Source organism: Vitis vinifera, chromosome 14 (assembly GCF_030704535.1).
Source record: "Vitis vinifera cultivar Pinot Noir 40024 chromosome 14, ASM3070453v1".
NCBI classification, from domain to species: Eukaryota; Viridiplantae; Streptophyta; class Magnoliopsida; order Vitales; family Vitaceae; genus Vitis; species Vitis vinifera.
Genome location: NC_081818.1, coordinates 19,242,466 through 19,257,892, shown reverse-complemented (window position 1 = coordinate 19,257,892; position 15,427 = coordinate 19,242,466). Strand labels below are relative to the sequence as shown.

At 38.6% G+C, this 15,427-nt stretch overlaps 1 protein-coding gene across 1 annotated transcript; it reads left to right on the top strand.

Annotated features, from left to right (window-relative positions):
- Positions 1–13,458: 13,458 nt before the first annotated feature.
- On the top strand, positions 13,459–15,275 carry LOC100261629 (UDP-glycosyltransferase 89A2). The gene has a single exon (XM_002268305.5). The coding sequence runs from the start codon at positions 13,493–13,495 to the stop codon at positions 14,993–14,995; it is 1,503 nt and encodes a 500-aa protein (XP_002268341.4). The 5' UTR covers positions 13,459–13,492; the 3' UTR covers positions 14,996–15,275.
- Positions 15,276–15,427: the final 152 nt, after the last annotated feature.

Genomic DNA, 15,427 nt, shown 5'->3' with positions numbered 1-15,427 from the left:
ACCTTCTGAAAAAAATAAATGATGGTATCCATGATGAGTTGAGCAGGACTCCACCACTCACCTGTGTACATGTGATATAACCCCCATAAGACTGAACCAGAGCGCTCTGTAGAGTGTCCAAATGGAAAAATATTGGTCTTAATGACCTGATCTACAAACCATAAGATCTGTGGCATCTCAAGGCGAGTGATGGCTGAACGACAACAAGTACCCTGAGGTGCTAGTATACGTGCAATCCTCGGAAAGGCTGGTCGTGACTGAGGTGCAAAGCGTGCTTCAGGAGGAGCGGATGATGGTAAACCAAAAGCTGTAGCAATGGTGTCACTGGAGATAATATCAGCTCATCCCCTGATAGAAAAATGCAGCTCTCGATACCCCCCTCTCCAATCCTCAAGGGTAGAGAAGAACTCTCGTACACTAGCGGCATAAAAATATGGGGGAGGATCCATCAATGCGAGAAAATAGTATCGATCAAGGAGACGCATGGATTGGGCAGTGGGCTCATAAGTACTAAAAGCCTGTATGTCATAAGAGAACTCTTGACCAAACTCCCGACGAGATAGGTCCACCCCAGGGGCATCAGCACAAACTCCTAAAGATGGAGGACATGTTGGGCTCGTAGTAGGAGGAGATGTCCGTGGATGTGGAGGAGTGGTAGTAGGCTTAGTGGTTGAGCGATCAAAACGGGCCTTCGTCCTAGCCTCTACATGCTTGGCTTCAGTCCTCTTAGTGGCTGGACGATCAAAACGAGCCTTTGTCCTGGCCTCTACATGCTTGGCTTGACTAGTGACATGCCTCTTGGTAGGCTCACTAATCACTACACCACTTCGACTTTGCATAAGAGGTCGGGCACGCTTTTGCCTTGGGGAATGCCTAGCCTCATTGTCATTTTGAATAACAACTTTCCTTTTATTTCTAGCCATCTGAAATAAATGTTGAAAAAAAAACAAACCAAACTTAATGAAGGGAAATAAATAAATAAATAAATAAATAACTCATAAGGGTTAAGAAAACAATCTAAAAAAAAAAAAATTAGATGTTCATGAAATCTATGGATTCATGTGAATCGGTGGTAGACCATTCCTAAAATGCGGGAAAATATTCAAGATGTCCAACAATGATGAAAACATGAATCTTTGAAGCCTTAGATATAATCCAAACAATACATAAGTTCAAATATCTCTAGAGCATATAAAACATAGATTAGGCAACAATTATGCAAAACTCATGGAAAAATAAGAACTTGGCTCTCAAAGTATTCTAGGATGTTCAACAAGCACTAAGAGTCATGTAAAAAGAATCAAACATTTTCTCCAAGTATAAACCAAAAATCTTAACACCCTGAATTTCCAAGCAAACCAAACAGACTGTATGAAACCAAAATCAATCTTGTTGCGCTCCGCTTGGATTTAATCTCTCCAAGTATATTTAATCTCTTCGATTTATCTATCCACCCGAAACAATAGAAACCCTAAACAATGTTGATGAAAGTTGGGTAACACCGCATTTTATATGGAGAACCACCGCCCAATGAAACCGTAAAAATCAAGAACAATCCATGAAAAATAAACAAGAAACGAGTATGAGTGTGATGCGTACCTGGAGTGCGACAAACCCACGACGAAACCCTAAAATTGCCGTTAATGGAAGCTAGGACGACGGACAAGGGAAAAGGAGACAAGGGGGAGAGGAGATGAAGTGGTTTGGAAGTGGAACCGACCGTTTGGATGATTTCGGAATGAGCTCGAAATAGAAATTAGGTATTTTGAATTGGATTTCGGTTAAGAAGAGTCATTTCGAAATTTAACTTTTGAAATCGAAAATAGCCTGATTTCGAATTCATTAACTGATGGTAAAAAAAATGCTTATTTTAAAATCTGACCATTGAATTCGAAAACTATCTTATTTCGAAATGACTCACTGTAAAAAAAAACATTTCAAACACCTCATTTCGAAATGAATAAAAATCATTTCTAAATCGGGTAAATTTCGAAGTCACCTTCTAAAATTCAACAAAATCTCAATTCTAAAGCAAAAGTTTCTATTTCGAAAAGCCCACCATTTCAAATTTGCTAACTGTAGCCTCAATGCAGTGTAAAAAAAAACATTTCGAAATTTCCTTAATGATTTCGAAAATAGTTCCATTTCGAATTGACTCACTGTTGATTCCCACTTCTATTTCAAAATAGCAACTTTGTTGGATTTCGAATTTATCTTCATTTCGAAATAACACACTGTGAGTGCTGAAGTCCATAGTAAAGCATCAAAATTGCTCATTTCGAAATTCAAAATCCATCTCAAAATTCATTGTATTTCGAACTCATTGTTTGTGAGTTCAAAACACCTATTTTGCCATTTACTAGTGATTTCGAAATCAATCTCAATTCGAATTCACTTTCTGTTGATTTAAAATTGCAATTCCAAAACAAAATTTTGAATTCGAAAAGATCATAATATTGAAATCGCCCATTACTAGTCTCCAAAAATGTCATCTCCATTTAAGACTTCAAATTTAAAGACAAAGGAATTTAACCCTTCATCATAAAAATTTAGGATTTCTCTCCCAAGGGCTACTCAGTTTTGTATTTCATTCTTTGTATTCAAAGTTCACCAATGGTCTTAAATATAGATCAACATACCTGTAGGAGCCTTGCAACCTTGAACACATGTGAGGCTTACCTTTTCACTCCCTTGAAGTTTGCATTTACCTATATCACTCGGATGTTTGCAAGCTAAGTTGCTACAACTCATAAACTCATTAGTAAGTTAAAACAACTAAAAAAAATAAAAAAAAATAAAAATAAAAAAATAAAAAATGCTAACCATATTGCTAATGACTAATTGAAAATGCAAAACTAAATAAAGGAAAATAAATAAATAAAATAAAACAAAATAAAAGTTTACCTACTGGATTTTCAGAAAATGCTTCAACCCTTTTGAACATCCCCATCAAGAAAATGGAGATTCTCCTCTTGTGTCTCAAATCTTTCAATGAAATGCTTTAGGCGCTGACCATTAACTTTGAATTCATTACCTGTCCTCGGATTTTGAATGGTCACGGTGCCATAAGGGAAGACTTCCTTTACCACATAAGGGCCATTCCACCTTGACCTAAGCTTTCCTGGAAAAATGTGAAGCTTGGAGTCGTACAACAACACCTTTTCACCTTGCTTGAACTCCCTTCGTAAAATAAGCTTGTCATGGTAGAATTTGTGTTTTTCCCTTGCATTACGTAGGCATTCATAACTCTCATTTCGATATGCCTCAAGTTCATTCAAATCATATTTCCTTTTAGCTTCAGCTTGATCCGAATCAAAGTTCATCTTCTTTATAGCCCAATATGCACGATGTTCGAGTTCTACAGGCAAGTGACATGCTTTACCATAAACAATTCGGTACGGTGACATGCCAAGGATAGTCTTATAGGCTGTCCTATATGCCCAAAGTGCATCACTCAACTTGGTAGACCAATCTTTTCTTGTAGTATTGACTACTTTGGTGAGGATTCTCTTAATTTCCCGATTTGCTAGCTCAGCTTACCCATTTGTTTGAGGGTGATATGGGGTGGACACTTTATGCCTCACTCCATATTTCTGCAAAAGAGTGGAAAAAGGCTTATTACAAAAGTGTGAACCTCCATCACTAATGATTGCTCTCGGAATGCCAATCCTAGAGAAAATATTCTCCTTTAAAAATTTGAGCACCACTTTGTGATCATTGCTCTTGCATGCCACTGCTTCTACCCATTTAGAGACATAATCCACTCCCACCAAAATATAGAGATTACCAAAAGAAGGAGGGAATGGTCCCATAAAGTCCAGGCCCCAACAATCAAAGACCTCAACAACACAAATATGATTTTGAGGCATTTGATACCTTGTGTTGATTTTCCCCAGTTGTTGACATTGTGGACAACTTTTGCAATGAGTGTTACAATCCTTGAACATAGTTGGCCAATAGAATCCACTCTGTAGAATTTTTTCTGAAGTCTTCCTTGAAGCAAAATGACCTCCACAAGCTCCTTCATGGCACATTCGCAATATGTCTTGTTGTTCATCCTCTGGAACACATCTCCTCATAATTTGATCCGGGCAAAACTTATACAAATATGGATCATCCCAAGCGTAGTGTTTTGCCCGCGAAAGAAAATACTTCTTTGTTTCCATGTTCCATTCTGATGGAAGCTCTCCGGTTGCCAAGTAATTGACTATATTTGCGAACCAAGGCAACTTCTCCACTGCACAAAGTGCATCATCAGGAAACTCATCATTAATTTGTGCTTCCTCGAAATGTGACTCTACTTTAACTCGGGAAAGATGATCAGCAACCACATTCTCTACCCCTTGCTTATTCTTGATTTGAATGTTAAATTCTTGAAGGAGAAGGATCCACCTGATAAGTCTTGCTTTGGCATCCTTTTTGTTGAGTAGATATTTCAAGGCCGAATGATCAGTAAAAATTACTATTGAAGTTCCCAGAAGGTAGTTCCTGAATTTATCAAGTGCGAACACCACTGCAAGGAGCTCCTTTTCAGTAGTTGTGTAGTTCTTCTGAGCATCATTGAGGGTTTTACTAGCATAGTACACCACATATGGTTTTCCATCCTCCCTTTGACCTAGTACAGCTCCCACTGCATAGTCACTAGCATCGCACATCAACTCAAATGGAAGAGACCAATTTGGAGATCTCACAATTGGTGCAGTAGTGAGGAGTGACTTTAGCCTCTTGAAAGCTTCTTGGCATGCTTTAGTCCATATGAATTCTGCATCCTTAAGTAGTAAAGCACAAAGAGGTTGAGCGATTTTTGAGAAGTCTTGTATGAACCTTCTATAAAAACCTGCATGTCCCAAAAATTGTCTCACCTCTTTAACAGTAGTAGGCGAAGGTAGCTTTGAGATGAGCTCAATTTTTGCTGGATCTACCTGAATGCCCTCTTTAGAGATGATATGACCAAGTACTACCCCTGAGGTTGCCATGAAGTGACACTTCTCCCAATTTAGAACCAAATCATTCTCAATGCACCTTTTCAAAACTTTTTTCAAATTTAAGAGACAATCATCAAAGGTCTTCCCATAAACAGTTAGATCATCCATGAAAACTTCCATGATTCTCTCTACCATGTCACTGAAAATACTAAGCATACACCTTTGAAATGTGGCCGGTGCATTACAAAGACCGAAAGGCATGCGCCTATAAGCATAAGTGCCAAATGGGCATGTGAATGTGGTTTTCTCCTGATCCTCCAATGCAATGGCAATTTGAAAATAACCTGAATAGCCATCCAAGAAGCAATAATAGTCATGACCAGCTACCCTCTCCAAAACCTGATCTAAGAAAGGTAATGGAAAGTGATCTTTCTTGGTGACTGCATTCAACTTCCTAAAATCAATGCATACTCGCCAACCTGTAGTCAACCTTGTAGGAATGAGCTCTCCTTCATCATTCTTCATCACAGTTATCCCGCTTTTCTTAGGTACTACTTGAGTGGGGCTCACCCAACTACTGTCAGAGATGGGATAAATAATGCCTGCATCTAAAAGCTTCAATACCTCATTTCTGACTACATCTTGCATAAGGGGATTTAGCCTTCTTTGTGGCTACCTTACTGGTTTTGCATTCTCTTCCAAATAAATATGATGCGTGCAAATCAAGGGATTTATCCCTTTCAAATCTGAAATGGACCAACCAATCGCTCTTTTATTCTCTTTAAGCACCTTCAAAAGTTTCATTTCTTGCTCTTCAGTTAATGTAGCTGAAATTACCACAGGTTTTTCTTCATTTGCCTCTAAATAAACATACTTTAAACCATGTGGCAGGGGCTTTAACTCTGGTTTGCTGATCTCAACCTCTTCATTTTTGCTTTCTTCATCATTCTCAACACTGTTCAAAGATTGAATCGTATATTTTTCTTTCCATTCTGTAGCAACTTGAACACATTCTTCCTTAACGATTGTAGAGAAAAATTCATCTATATTTTCTTCCATTAACTTTTCTGTGTGTTCTTGCACCAAAGCCTCTATAAGGCATGCTTCCTCATTTTCCACATCATCATGGTCCATTGGTTGCTTGCATAAATTGAAGACATTCATTTCCACTGTCATGTTCCCAAAAGATAATTGCATCAATCCATTTCGACAGTTAATGAGAGCATTGGCTGTAGCAAGGAAGGGTCTCCCAAGAATAATTGGAACAGAATTCATACCCTTTTTCAATGGTTCTGTATCTAACACCACAAAGTCCACTGGGTAGTAGAACTTTTCAACTTGCACCAAAACATCTTCGACTACTCCTCTAGGTACTTTAATCGAACGATCTGCTAAAGAGAGTGTAATGGTAGTAGCCTTAAGCTCTCCCAATCCCAATTGCTTATAGATTGAATATGGAAGCAAATTCACACTAGCTCCCAAATCTAACAAAGCCCTTTCCACGAATGAATCTCCAATCTGGACTGAGATGGTAGGACAACCTGGATCTTTGTACTTCACCATTGCCTTATTCTCAATGATGGCACTGACTTGCTCGGTGAGGAATGCTTTCTTGCTTAATTTAATCCTTCTCTTCACAGTGCATAAATCTTTAAGGAACTTTGCATAAGCAGGAACTTGCTTGATCATATCAAGGAGTGGAATGTTGATCTTCACTTGCTTCAAAACTTCCAAAATCTCTAAAGTCTTATCCCCCACTTTGTGTCTCTGCATAGCTGAAGGGAAAGGCAAATATTGGAAACACTCATTTTATTTTTGCTCACAATGACTTCCTTATATTTTTCAGACGCTCTCTCATTTCTAACATTTTTCTCCACAGTTGGTTCATCTCTAGCAGGAATATCTTCTTCACTTACAGGTAACTTGGGTCCTTCGTATTCTTTCCCATTTCTGAGTGTGATAACGGCATTGCAATCTTCCTTTTGCACTTCAGAAACTTCATTTACTCCTCTCGGATTTTTCTGTGGTTGAGCTGGGAATTTTCCTTTCTCTTGAGATAAACTTACAGCAAGTTGGCTCAAAGTGGTTCGAATATCTACTAGTTCTTGAGATGTTTGAGCATTTATCCTATTTTGATCTTCATTACGCTTGTCTTGCTTCTGTATAAACTCTCTCATCATGTCTTCCAGGCTTGAGTTAGATGATGAGGCTTGATGTTGCTGTTGAAAATTCTGAGATGGCATACCTTGTGGTTGAAAACCTTGCTGCCCATTAGTCTGATTACCCTGAAATCGGTTTCCTTGCTGCTGAAACTGGCCATTGTTACCTCCCCTCCATGATAGATTTGGATGATTCCTCCAACCCGGATTATAAGTGTTGGAATATGGAGAATTGCTAGAATATTGCTTGTATGTCCCTAAGGCATTGGCTTGCTCCGTAAACATATCTTGCACTGCAGGTAGAGTGGGACAAGATTGCACACCATGTTCCGTAGACTTACATATCAAGCACAATTGAGTTATCCCATCATTGACTATTTGTACCTCTTGAACTCCCTTGGCTTCCAAATCATCCAACCTTCTCATAACGGTTGTTAACTTTGCTTGGACATCTAAACCCTCTGGTAAGGTATACACTCCACTAGCTCTTACCCTGTTCATTGTTCTATCTCTAGATGGTTCCTTGACGATTGGTTCATCCCAACTTCTAGATACCTCAGCAACATAATCAAGGAATTGAAATGCTTCATCGGGGTTTTTATTCATGAAATCTCCTCCACACATAGTCTCGAGAAGTTGTTTCATTGGTGGTGCCATGCCTTCATAGAAATATGAAACTAGCATCCAGTTGTCAAATCCGTGATGGGGGCAAGCCGCAACAATCTCCCTGAATCTTTCCCAACATGCAAAAAATTTCTCATCCTCCATAGCCTTGAAATTCGAGATCTCTTTTTTCAATGCATTGGTTCTATGTGTTGGAAAGAATTTCTGCAAAAACACTGATTGTAAATCACCCCAATTTCTGATACTATAGGGCCTAAGACTATTTAACCAAGTCTTAGCTTTATCCTTCAATGACAAAGGGAATAGCTTCATGCGAAAGATCTCCAAAGGAGTGTTGGCTTCTCGAAAAATTGAAACGATGTCCTCAAATTCCTTGATATGAGAGTATGGATTTTCATTTTCTGTCCCCCTAAAAATGGGTAGTTGAGATACCACTTGAGGCCGAATGGTAACATGATCATGATTTGGAGGTAGCATAAAACACGATGGTGTGCTCAACCTGGGAGGATTTAGAAGCTCTCTCATAGTTCTTTGGCCCTGCACAGGTGGTCGTGGCATGTTGTTATTATTGTTGAATTCTTCAGTGTCCTCCATATTTGGTTGAGATTCCTCAGTTGTTCTTTGAAGTCTACCTGAAATATCTCTTTCCCAACCAAGCATAAAATAGAAGAAAAATATGTATAAAGATAAAAATAAAATAAAAGAACTAAAACAAAGCAATGCACTATATCCTAGATATGACGATTGCCAATCCCCGGCAACGGCGCCATTTTCTTGACCGAAATTTCTCTATTGTACCAAAATACTTAGCCTTTTTACGTAGTAACTCTGGTCAAGAAAAACTAGAGAAAGAGTCACTACGGCTTTTGTAGTATTCCGGGTATCGTTCTCAAGGACTGGCTTATGAAAATTGTCAATACTAGAATAAATGAATTGTTTTTGTTTAAATCCTTAAGTGAAAAACAATATGTGAATAATGTGAAACTAAGTAAAAGAAATTAAATTAATAAGAGAAAATGAATATTGATTTTAAATTCAATTGATTCAAGTTTGGGGTTTTCCACAATCCAACCTAGGGTATAGAAATTATAGAAAACAAGGGTATTTTAAGTAATATGATCTTAGGGTTTTGGGATCCTTGGTCACTCGCGTTCAAGTTGAGTTCTATAACTCAAAATTGCATCCGAAACCTAATTTTTCCTTTTTAAAACAGATTCCTAAAACCATCAAATAAATGAGATTGATTATCAATTTAAGATTTGGCTTTTTAACTATTCCTACTCCTTATAGCTTTGTTTAGGGGCAAATAACGGTAGGTAAGATGAGGATAACTAATGATCAAGAATTACCAAGAATCACTAGTATCAAGTAATAACCTACCGTATCATTCCCTAAACGAACTCGATAGGATAAAAAATTGATAAATTGTCACTCAACCAATAATTAATCTCATTGTTATAATAATTCACCCATTGTCCCTATAGGTTTCCTAGACCTTAGGTTTTCATGCTTCAAGCCCCAAGTTGGATCTTAGCCTCTCATGGGGGTGATGTCACATTCACAATCCATAGTAGGGTAAAAATCCATAATTTGAATCAAAAGAAACTAAAAACAATATATTCAATAAAGAAGAAAAAGAAAACAAACCAAAGTTCTCGTCTTCTTCCTCCTTCAATGTCAAAAACTCCAGAAAAAAATCCAAGATTCAAGATCCCTCAAACCTAGAATTGAGAGAGTTTATATAATATCCTCACTTACCTAACATGTGGCACACTCTCATTGGCCACTTATTACAAAAATAATTTCCTAAAAATGATTAAAAAATAATAAAATGGTGATTTCTAGTCATGTGGGGTCCACCTAGGGCGGATGGAGTGCTTTAGATGCAATTCCCAAGGTAGAGGAGGCGGAACATCAAAGTGGCAGTGGGTGAATTCGGAATTGGTGTCATTTCGAAGTGGATTTCGAATTCATAAGTTGAATTTCGAAATCATAAGTTGAATTTCGAAATCATTTCGAAATGACCCTCCAACTTGGTGCAGTTGTCTTCAAATGGCCATAACTTCTTCATTTCAGCTCTGATTTGCAAACCGTTTGAAGTGTTGGACTCCTGACTTCCTCAGCTTCGAAACAATATATAGTACGTATATAATGGACTCCAGAAAGTGCTCCAAATTTGTCCTCAAAGTCAAAGTATATAATACCATCAGATTTTTGAGTTCTAAATTTCCATGCAACTAAATCTTGGTTCATGCCTCATTTCCCATTCTTTCTTGCCTTCTTTCTTACTCCATAATGGTCATTTATCATCCTCCAACCTCATGATATCCTTGTTTTGCCTTTCCTTGCATTCGATGAATCTTGACTTACTTATTTCCTCATTTAGCCCTTTCTTGATCTTTCAAAATCTAAAGTCATTCAATTTGCACAATTTTCTTCCCTTGAACCTGAGATAAATCTCCAAAGTATAGATTAAACTCATGGCTAGGGCCTTAGCATTGATTTAGGTCAAGTTGGGTGATTTGGATGTCTTTTGGTGTACAAATCATATCGAATATGTACCATTAGAGCACATATTTTGGCTCCAATCATAATCATAACTAGATTTGGATGTTCCCAAATCAATTACTTGTAGGAACATGTCTGAATAGTTTGGAGGTTTCGTTCACCCAAGATTTTTTTCCTGATGACTTGAACCATGATCTTGGCACTCCAAAGTGTAGACTTAATTGATTAATTAACCATATAGAGTCATCTAATTGATCAATTATTCCTATTTAGAGATCTTGTTCACTATCCCCTATGCAACCTTGTGTGATTAATAAAACGGCCTTATACATTAGAATGAACCAAGAGTCAATCCAACCTTCATAATTTGTGTCATCGTGATAAATAAGCTCAGAGCGATGACCACTAGAATTCATAGGAGTATTAGCTCCCTCATAATCCAATTCTAAAGTTGATTCAGCATTCCACTAAAAAGAATTAATACCACTCTAATACCCTATGTAAATAACAATGAGACAAAACTTGAGTCTATGACCTACTATCCACTGCTTGCAGACTCCCCATGAATTGGTGTTTGTAATCTAACAAGGTAGTATTATCACTTATCAATTGATATTGATCCTCTTTGTGATACATGAGACTTGTTTTACGCTTGTTATTGAGCTAACCTTGTTTCTATAGAAGATGCTTGCTACCCAGGTATGCTTTCTATCACCCACTTTCCAAAACCCATGAATATGCAAAATATTATGAGCAATACCCATATTTGATGCCATATTTGATTGCCTTGATGCTTGTCTAATTATCTTTGATGAAAATGCATGTTGTGTGTCATATTTTTTAGTTAACTTTGATGTCTTATGATAGTGTTTGAGAAGTAGTTCAGGTACACACCCTAACTCTCATTTATGATTGTGATTTGATTTTTTATTTGGCATGCTATTTTCAAAATCATCTTAGCCTACCTAGGCATCCTTAATTAATTGATTAATTGCCACATTTCCCTCGACTTGGCCAATAGAGACCTTTTTAAGGCTTAAAGAAGGGCTACCTCTTTGAGGTACCTTCTCAATAGGTAACCTGATCCTTTGACCAAAACTCGAGTTTTCTTCGAAGACATGCTTTTCTAAAACTTTGGAGTAATTTTTGTTAGGGTTTTCTTTCTTATTTTATTTTCCCTTTTTAAAATAAAATAAAATAAGTGGCGACTCTGACTTTTCCAAAACTACTTTTTCACTAACAAAAACAAGTATCGCCATTGAGTGGGAACACACGTGAAAAATGTAGTACCACACTAAGGTGTCACTAAGTAAGCTAAGTTAAAGTGCAACTGAGTGAGCTAAACTAAAAATGCAACTAAGTGAACTAAACTTAAAATGCAACTAAGTGAGTTAAACCTAAAAATACAACTAAGTGAGCTAAACCTAAAAATACAACTAAGTGAGCTAACCTAAAATGCAACTAAGTGAACTAAACCTAAAAATGTAACTAAGTGAGTTAAATCTTAAAATGCAACTAAGTGTGCTAAACCTAAAAATAACTAAGTGAACTAAATCTAAAATGCAACTAAGTGAACTAAACCTAAAATACAACTAAGCAAACTAGATCTAAGGTGTAACAAAGTTTACATTTGGGATCCATAAAAATCCCTCAACAATGAATCTTCAAAGGTGGCTCAAAAATAGTCTCAAATGAGTGACAACAAACCACCATGGGATGACTATTAGGCAACAAAAAGTGAAGGTAAAACACATACAATAACATGTGTTACTATGACAAAATGAAGGGTCCACAACCATAGTAAACTTATCTTTGGTTTTTCTTTACTAGAGTTATCATGTATTAGGTTGAGTAATAAGGATAATAAATATTTATCAGCCAATATGATCTTATTTAGGTTGGCATGGGTCTTCCTTTGATAGCCATAGTTGAGAGATAATCAACTTAACACTTGAGTCTCTTTTGGAATGAGTTGCAAAAAGGTTTGAGATGATTGAGGTAAATATTAACAACTTAAGTTTGATTTTTTATAGCTTAGTAAATTTGTGCATATTGATGATCAATTCTTTGATCTTGAGGACTCTTAAAAGTTAAGCATTTTATTCTAAATCTAATAGCTTATAGTTGCTTAATTATATTTTATTATTTTGAATTGTTGAAAGTTTTGAAGATATTTTTTTTAAAATGATTTTAATTCCTTTATTGCTAAGAGACTAAGTAATGTTTAGGTTGAGGAGAGTGATTTATACTAAAAACAAAACATATTTTCTATAGTCAAAATAGAGTTTTCTTTATGCTTTTGCTAAGAATAGGAGTGAGATTGTGGGTAGCTCTAATGTGTCCATGAATTAATTGCCATCACCAAATAGTGGAAGGAGAAGCAATCATACAAGTTGATAGTTCATAGGAGGTTGGGAGGATTGATAAAAAAGATTATAGTAATCGATAGTAATGTGGTAATATTTGCTGCAAACTTGGCACTATGACCTACCACCACCATTTCTCGAAAAATTGAGAGCAAAGAAATTAGCAAAGTTGGCACTATGTCCATGAATTACCTTTCCCTAAATTATCATTGTTCTTGTTATAGAGACCATGGTTATGATGACCAAATTTTTACTGATTGAACTGCTATCGGGCTTTATTATGGTGACCTTCTTGAAACTTTAAAGCGTCTGGACGTTTAATTTTGACCTTTGATTTTTATTATAGTTGTCTTCCTTGTGATTGCAAAGAAGTTACACGTGCTTGAATAAGATTCACCTCATTGATGGTATTTTTGTGCTAGAAGTTGTGCTCATAAGTGAGCAATATATTGTGAAATCTCTTGTAGACTCAAGGGTTCATGTCTAGAAGTTATAGAAACCACCAAGGAGTTGTAATAATTCCTAATCCTCCAAACAACTAAAGAATATGATCTTGTTTAGAAATCAATCCTTCGTTCACAGAGACAGATTATTCTTTTAATTATTTGTTTATTCAATTATATATATAGTTGTATTTGTAAAATATTTTTTCAAATTAATTTTAAAAACAAAAAAGAGAATTAATTTAAAAAATAGATTCAAAATCACGTAAAAAAACCGATATTTTAATATTTTGTTTGGGTGCACCCAAATTTCAACCAAAATTCATAACTTCGTCGTTTTTCAGAGGAGATAAGGTTGGATGGGGCCAAGTCTGGAATGGCGCACGATCCACAACCCTCTCTTGCTCATACGTCATAACCTTGGACAGTAGATAAAAGAGGTGGACACCAGCAGAATAGTTGCGGTCATGGTCAACTGTCTAAAAGTCTGCAACGGAGTCGCAATAAATGTGAGGACTTGGCGAGGCAACCGGTGGAACAAGGAATCCATAACTCCAGAGTCCAGAGCCATGTCTGGTTGTGAGCAAACACCCATTCACATTCTGGCGTTCCCATACCCTGCACAAGGCCACATGCTCCCGCTTCTAGATCTAGCCCATCAGTTACTTCTCACTAACCTCAACCTAACCCTCACACTGGTCGTCACTCCCAAGAACCTACCCTTCCTCAACCCTCTCCTCTCCGCCCACCCCACTTGTATCGAAACCCTTGTCCTAGAATTTCCTCTCCACCCCTCCCTCCCACCCGGGGTTGAGAACGTTAAGGACATCGGCAACCTCGGCAACGTTCCCATCATCAACGCTCTCGCCAAGCTTCACAGCCCTATTCTCCACTGGTTCAACTCCCATGCTTCACCACCTGTTGCCATCATATCTGATTTCTTCCTCGGCTGGACCCACCACCTTGCCCACCAACTCCGTATCCCCAGAATCACCTTCTACTCCTCCGGCGCTTTTCTCGCCTGTGTCTCTGACCACCTATGGCTCAACGCGGATGCACTCCTCTCTTCGCCTGTGGTTTCCTTTCCTCATCTTCCCAAAGCGCCATCCTTCAGTGCCGACCATCTCCCTTCTGTCTTCCGTCATTACAGAGGATCCGATCCCGAGTGGCGGTTCGTGAGGGATTGTATGACTGCCAATACCTTGAGTTGGGGGCGTGTGTTTAACACGTTTGGTGCGTTGGAACGCGAGTATGTGGAACATTTGAGGAGCCAAATGGGTCACCACCGGGTCTGGAGTGTCGGGCCGCTTGTTTTGCCAGGCGGGTCTGGATCCCTGAATCGTGGAAATTCGAATCCGGATTCGGCTGCTACTGATGCTGTGCTAGGTTGGCTCGATGGTTGCCCAGATGGGACGGTTGTGTACGTCTGCTTCGGGAGTCAAAAACTGCTGAAACCCAATCAAGTAGCGGCTCTAGCATCTGGGCTGGAAGGGAGCGGAGGTCGATTCATATGGGTGATGAAAGCGGGTAGTTTGCCGCCGGATGGGTTTGAGGAGCGAGTGGGTGAGAGGGGAAAGGTTATAAAGGGATGGGCCCCCCAGGTGTCGATACTGAGTCACAGAGCAGTGGGTGGGTTCCTGAGTCACTGCGGATGGAACTCTCTGATGGAAGCCTTGGTGTGTGGAGCCATGATTCTGGGGTGGCCCATGGAGGCTGATCAGTACGTGAACGCGATGCTCTTGGTGGACCACTTGGGAGCTGCGGTGCGAGTGTGCGAAGGCGACGAGACCGTGCCTGACTCGGCTGAGGTGGGTAGGACAATTGCTAAGGCCATGAGTGAGGACTTTCCCCAGAAGAGGAGGGCCAAGGAACTGAGAGACGAGGCTTTGGGTGCAGTGCTACCCGGTGGCACCTCTTCAAGGGATTTGATTGGGCTAGTACAAGAGTTGGTCCAACAACGACAAGTTTAACATTGTTGATCATATATTTATTCCATCTCATTCAAAATGGATCCTTCCTCCAAGGGTCAAATCGTCCGGCCCATGGCACAATATCCGAGGGCCTGCCGGGGCCACTACCATTGAAATATTGGCTTGTAAAGTAGGTTGGTACGTTTGTAATCCCGAATAACTTGACTCGTTTCTTCGTTTACGAGTTCTTTCCCTGCATAATAAACCTGTTCAGAATAGGGAATTAACATAGTACGAAGTGATTTTACCGTGAATCAATTGGCTCTATATAGCCTTTACCACTGTTAAGTTCTACGTACCGAGTATGTGCTTCATGCTCATGGGGTGCCCTGTTAAGAGTACTCTGTGCGCGGCAATACTTACGACATGGTTATTTCGTTTCTTGGCAATGTGAAAAAAGCAAGTCACTCCCTCTCCGAATACATAAGAAAT

Bases quoted from the DNA above. Each gene is read 5' to 3' on its own strand.
- LOC100261629 (XM_002268305.5), top strand. From the start codon at position 13,493: ATGGTCAACTGTCTAAAAGTCTGCAACGGAGTCGCAATAAATGTGAGG.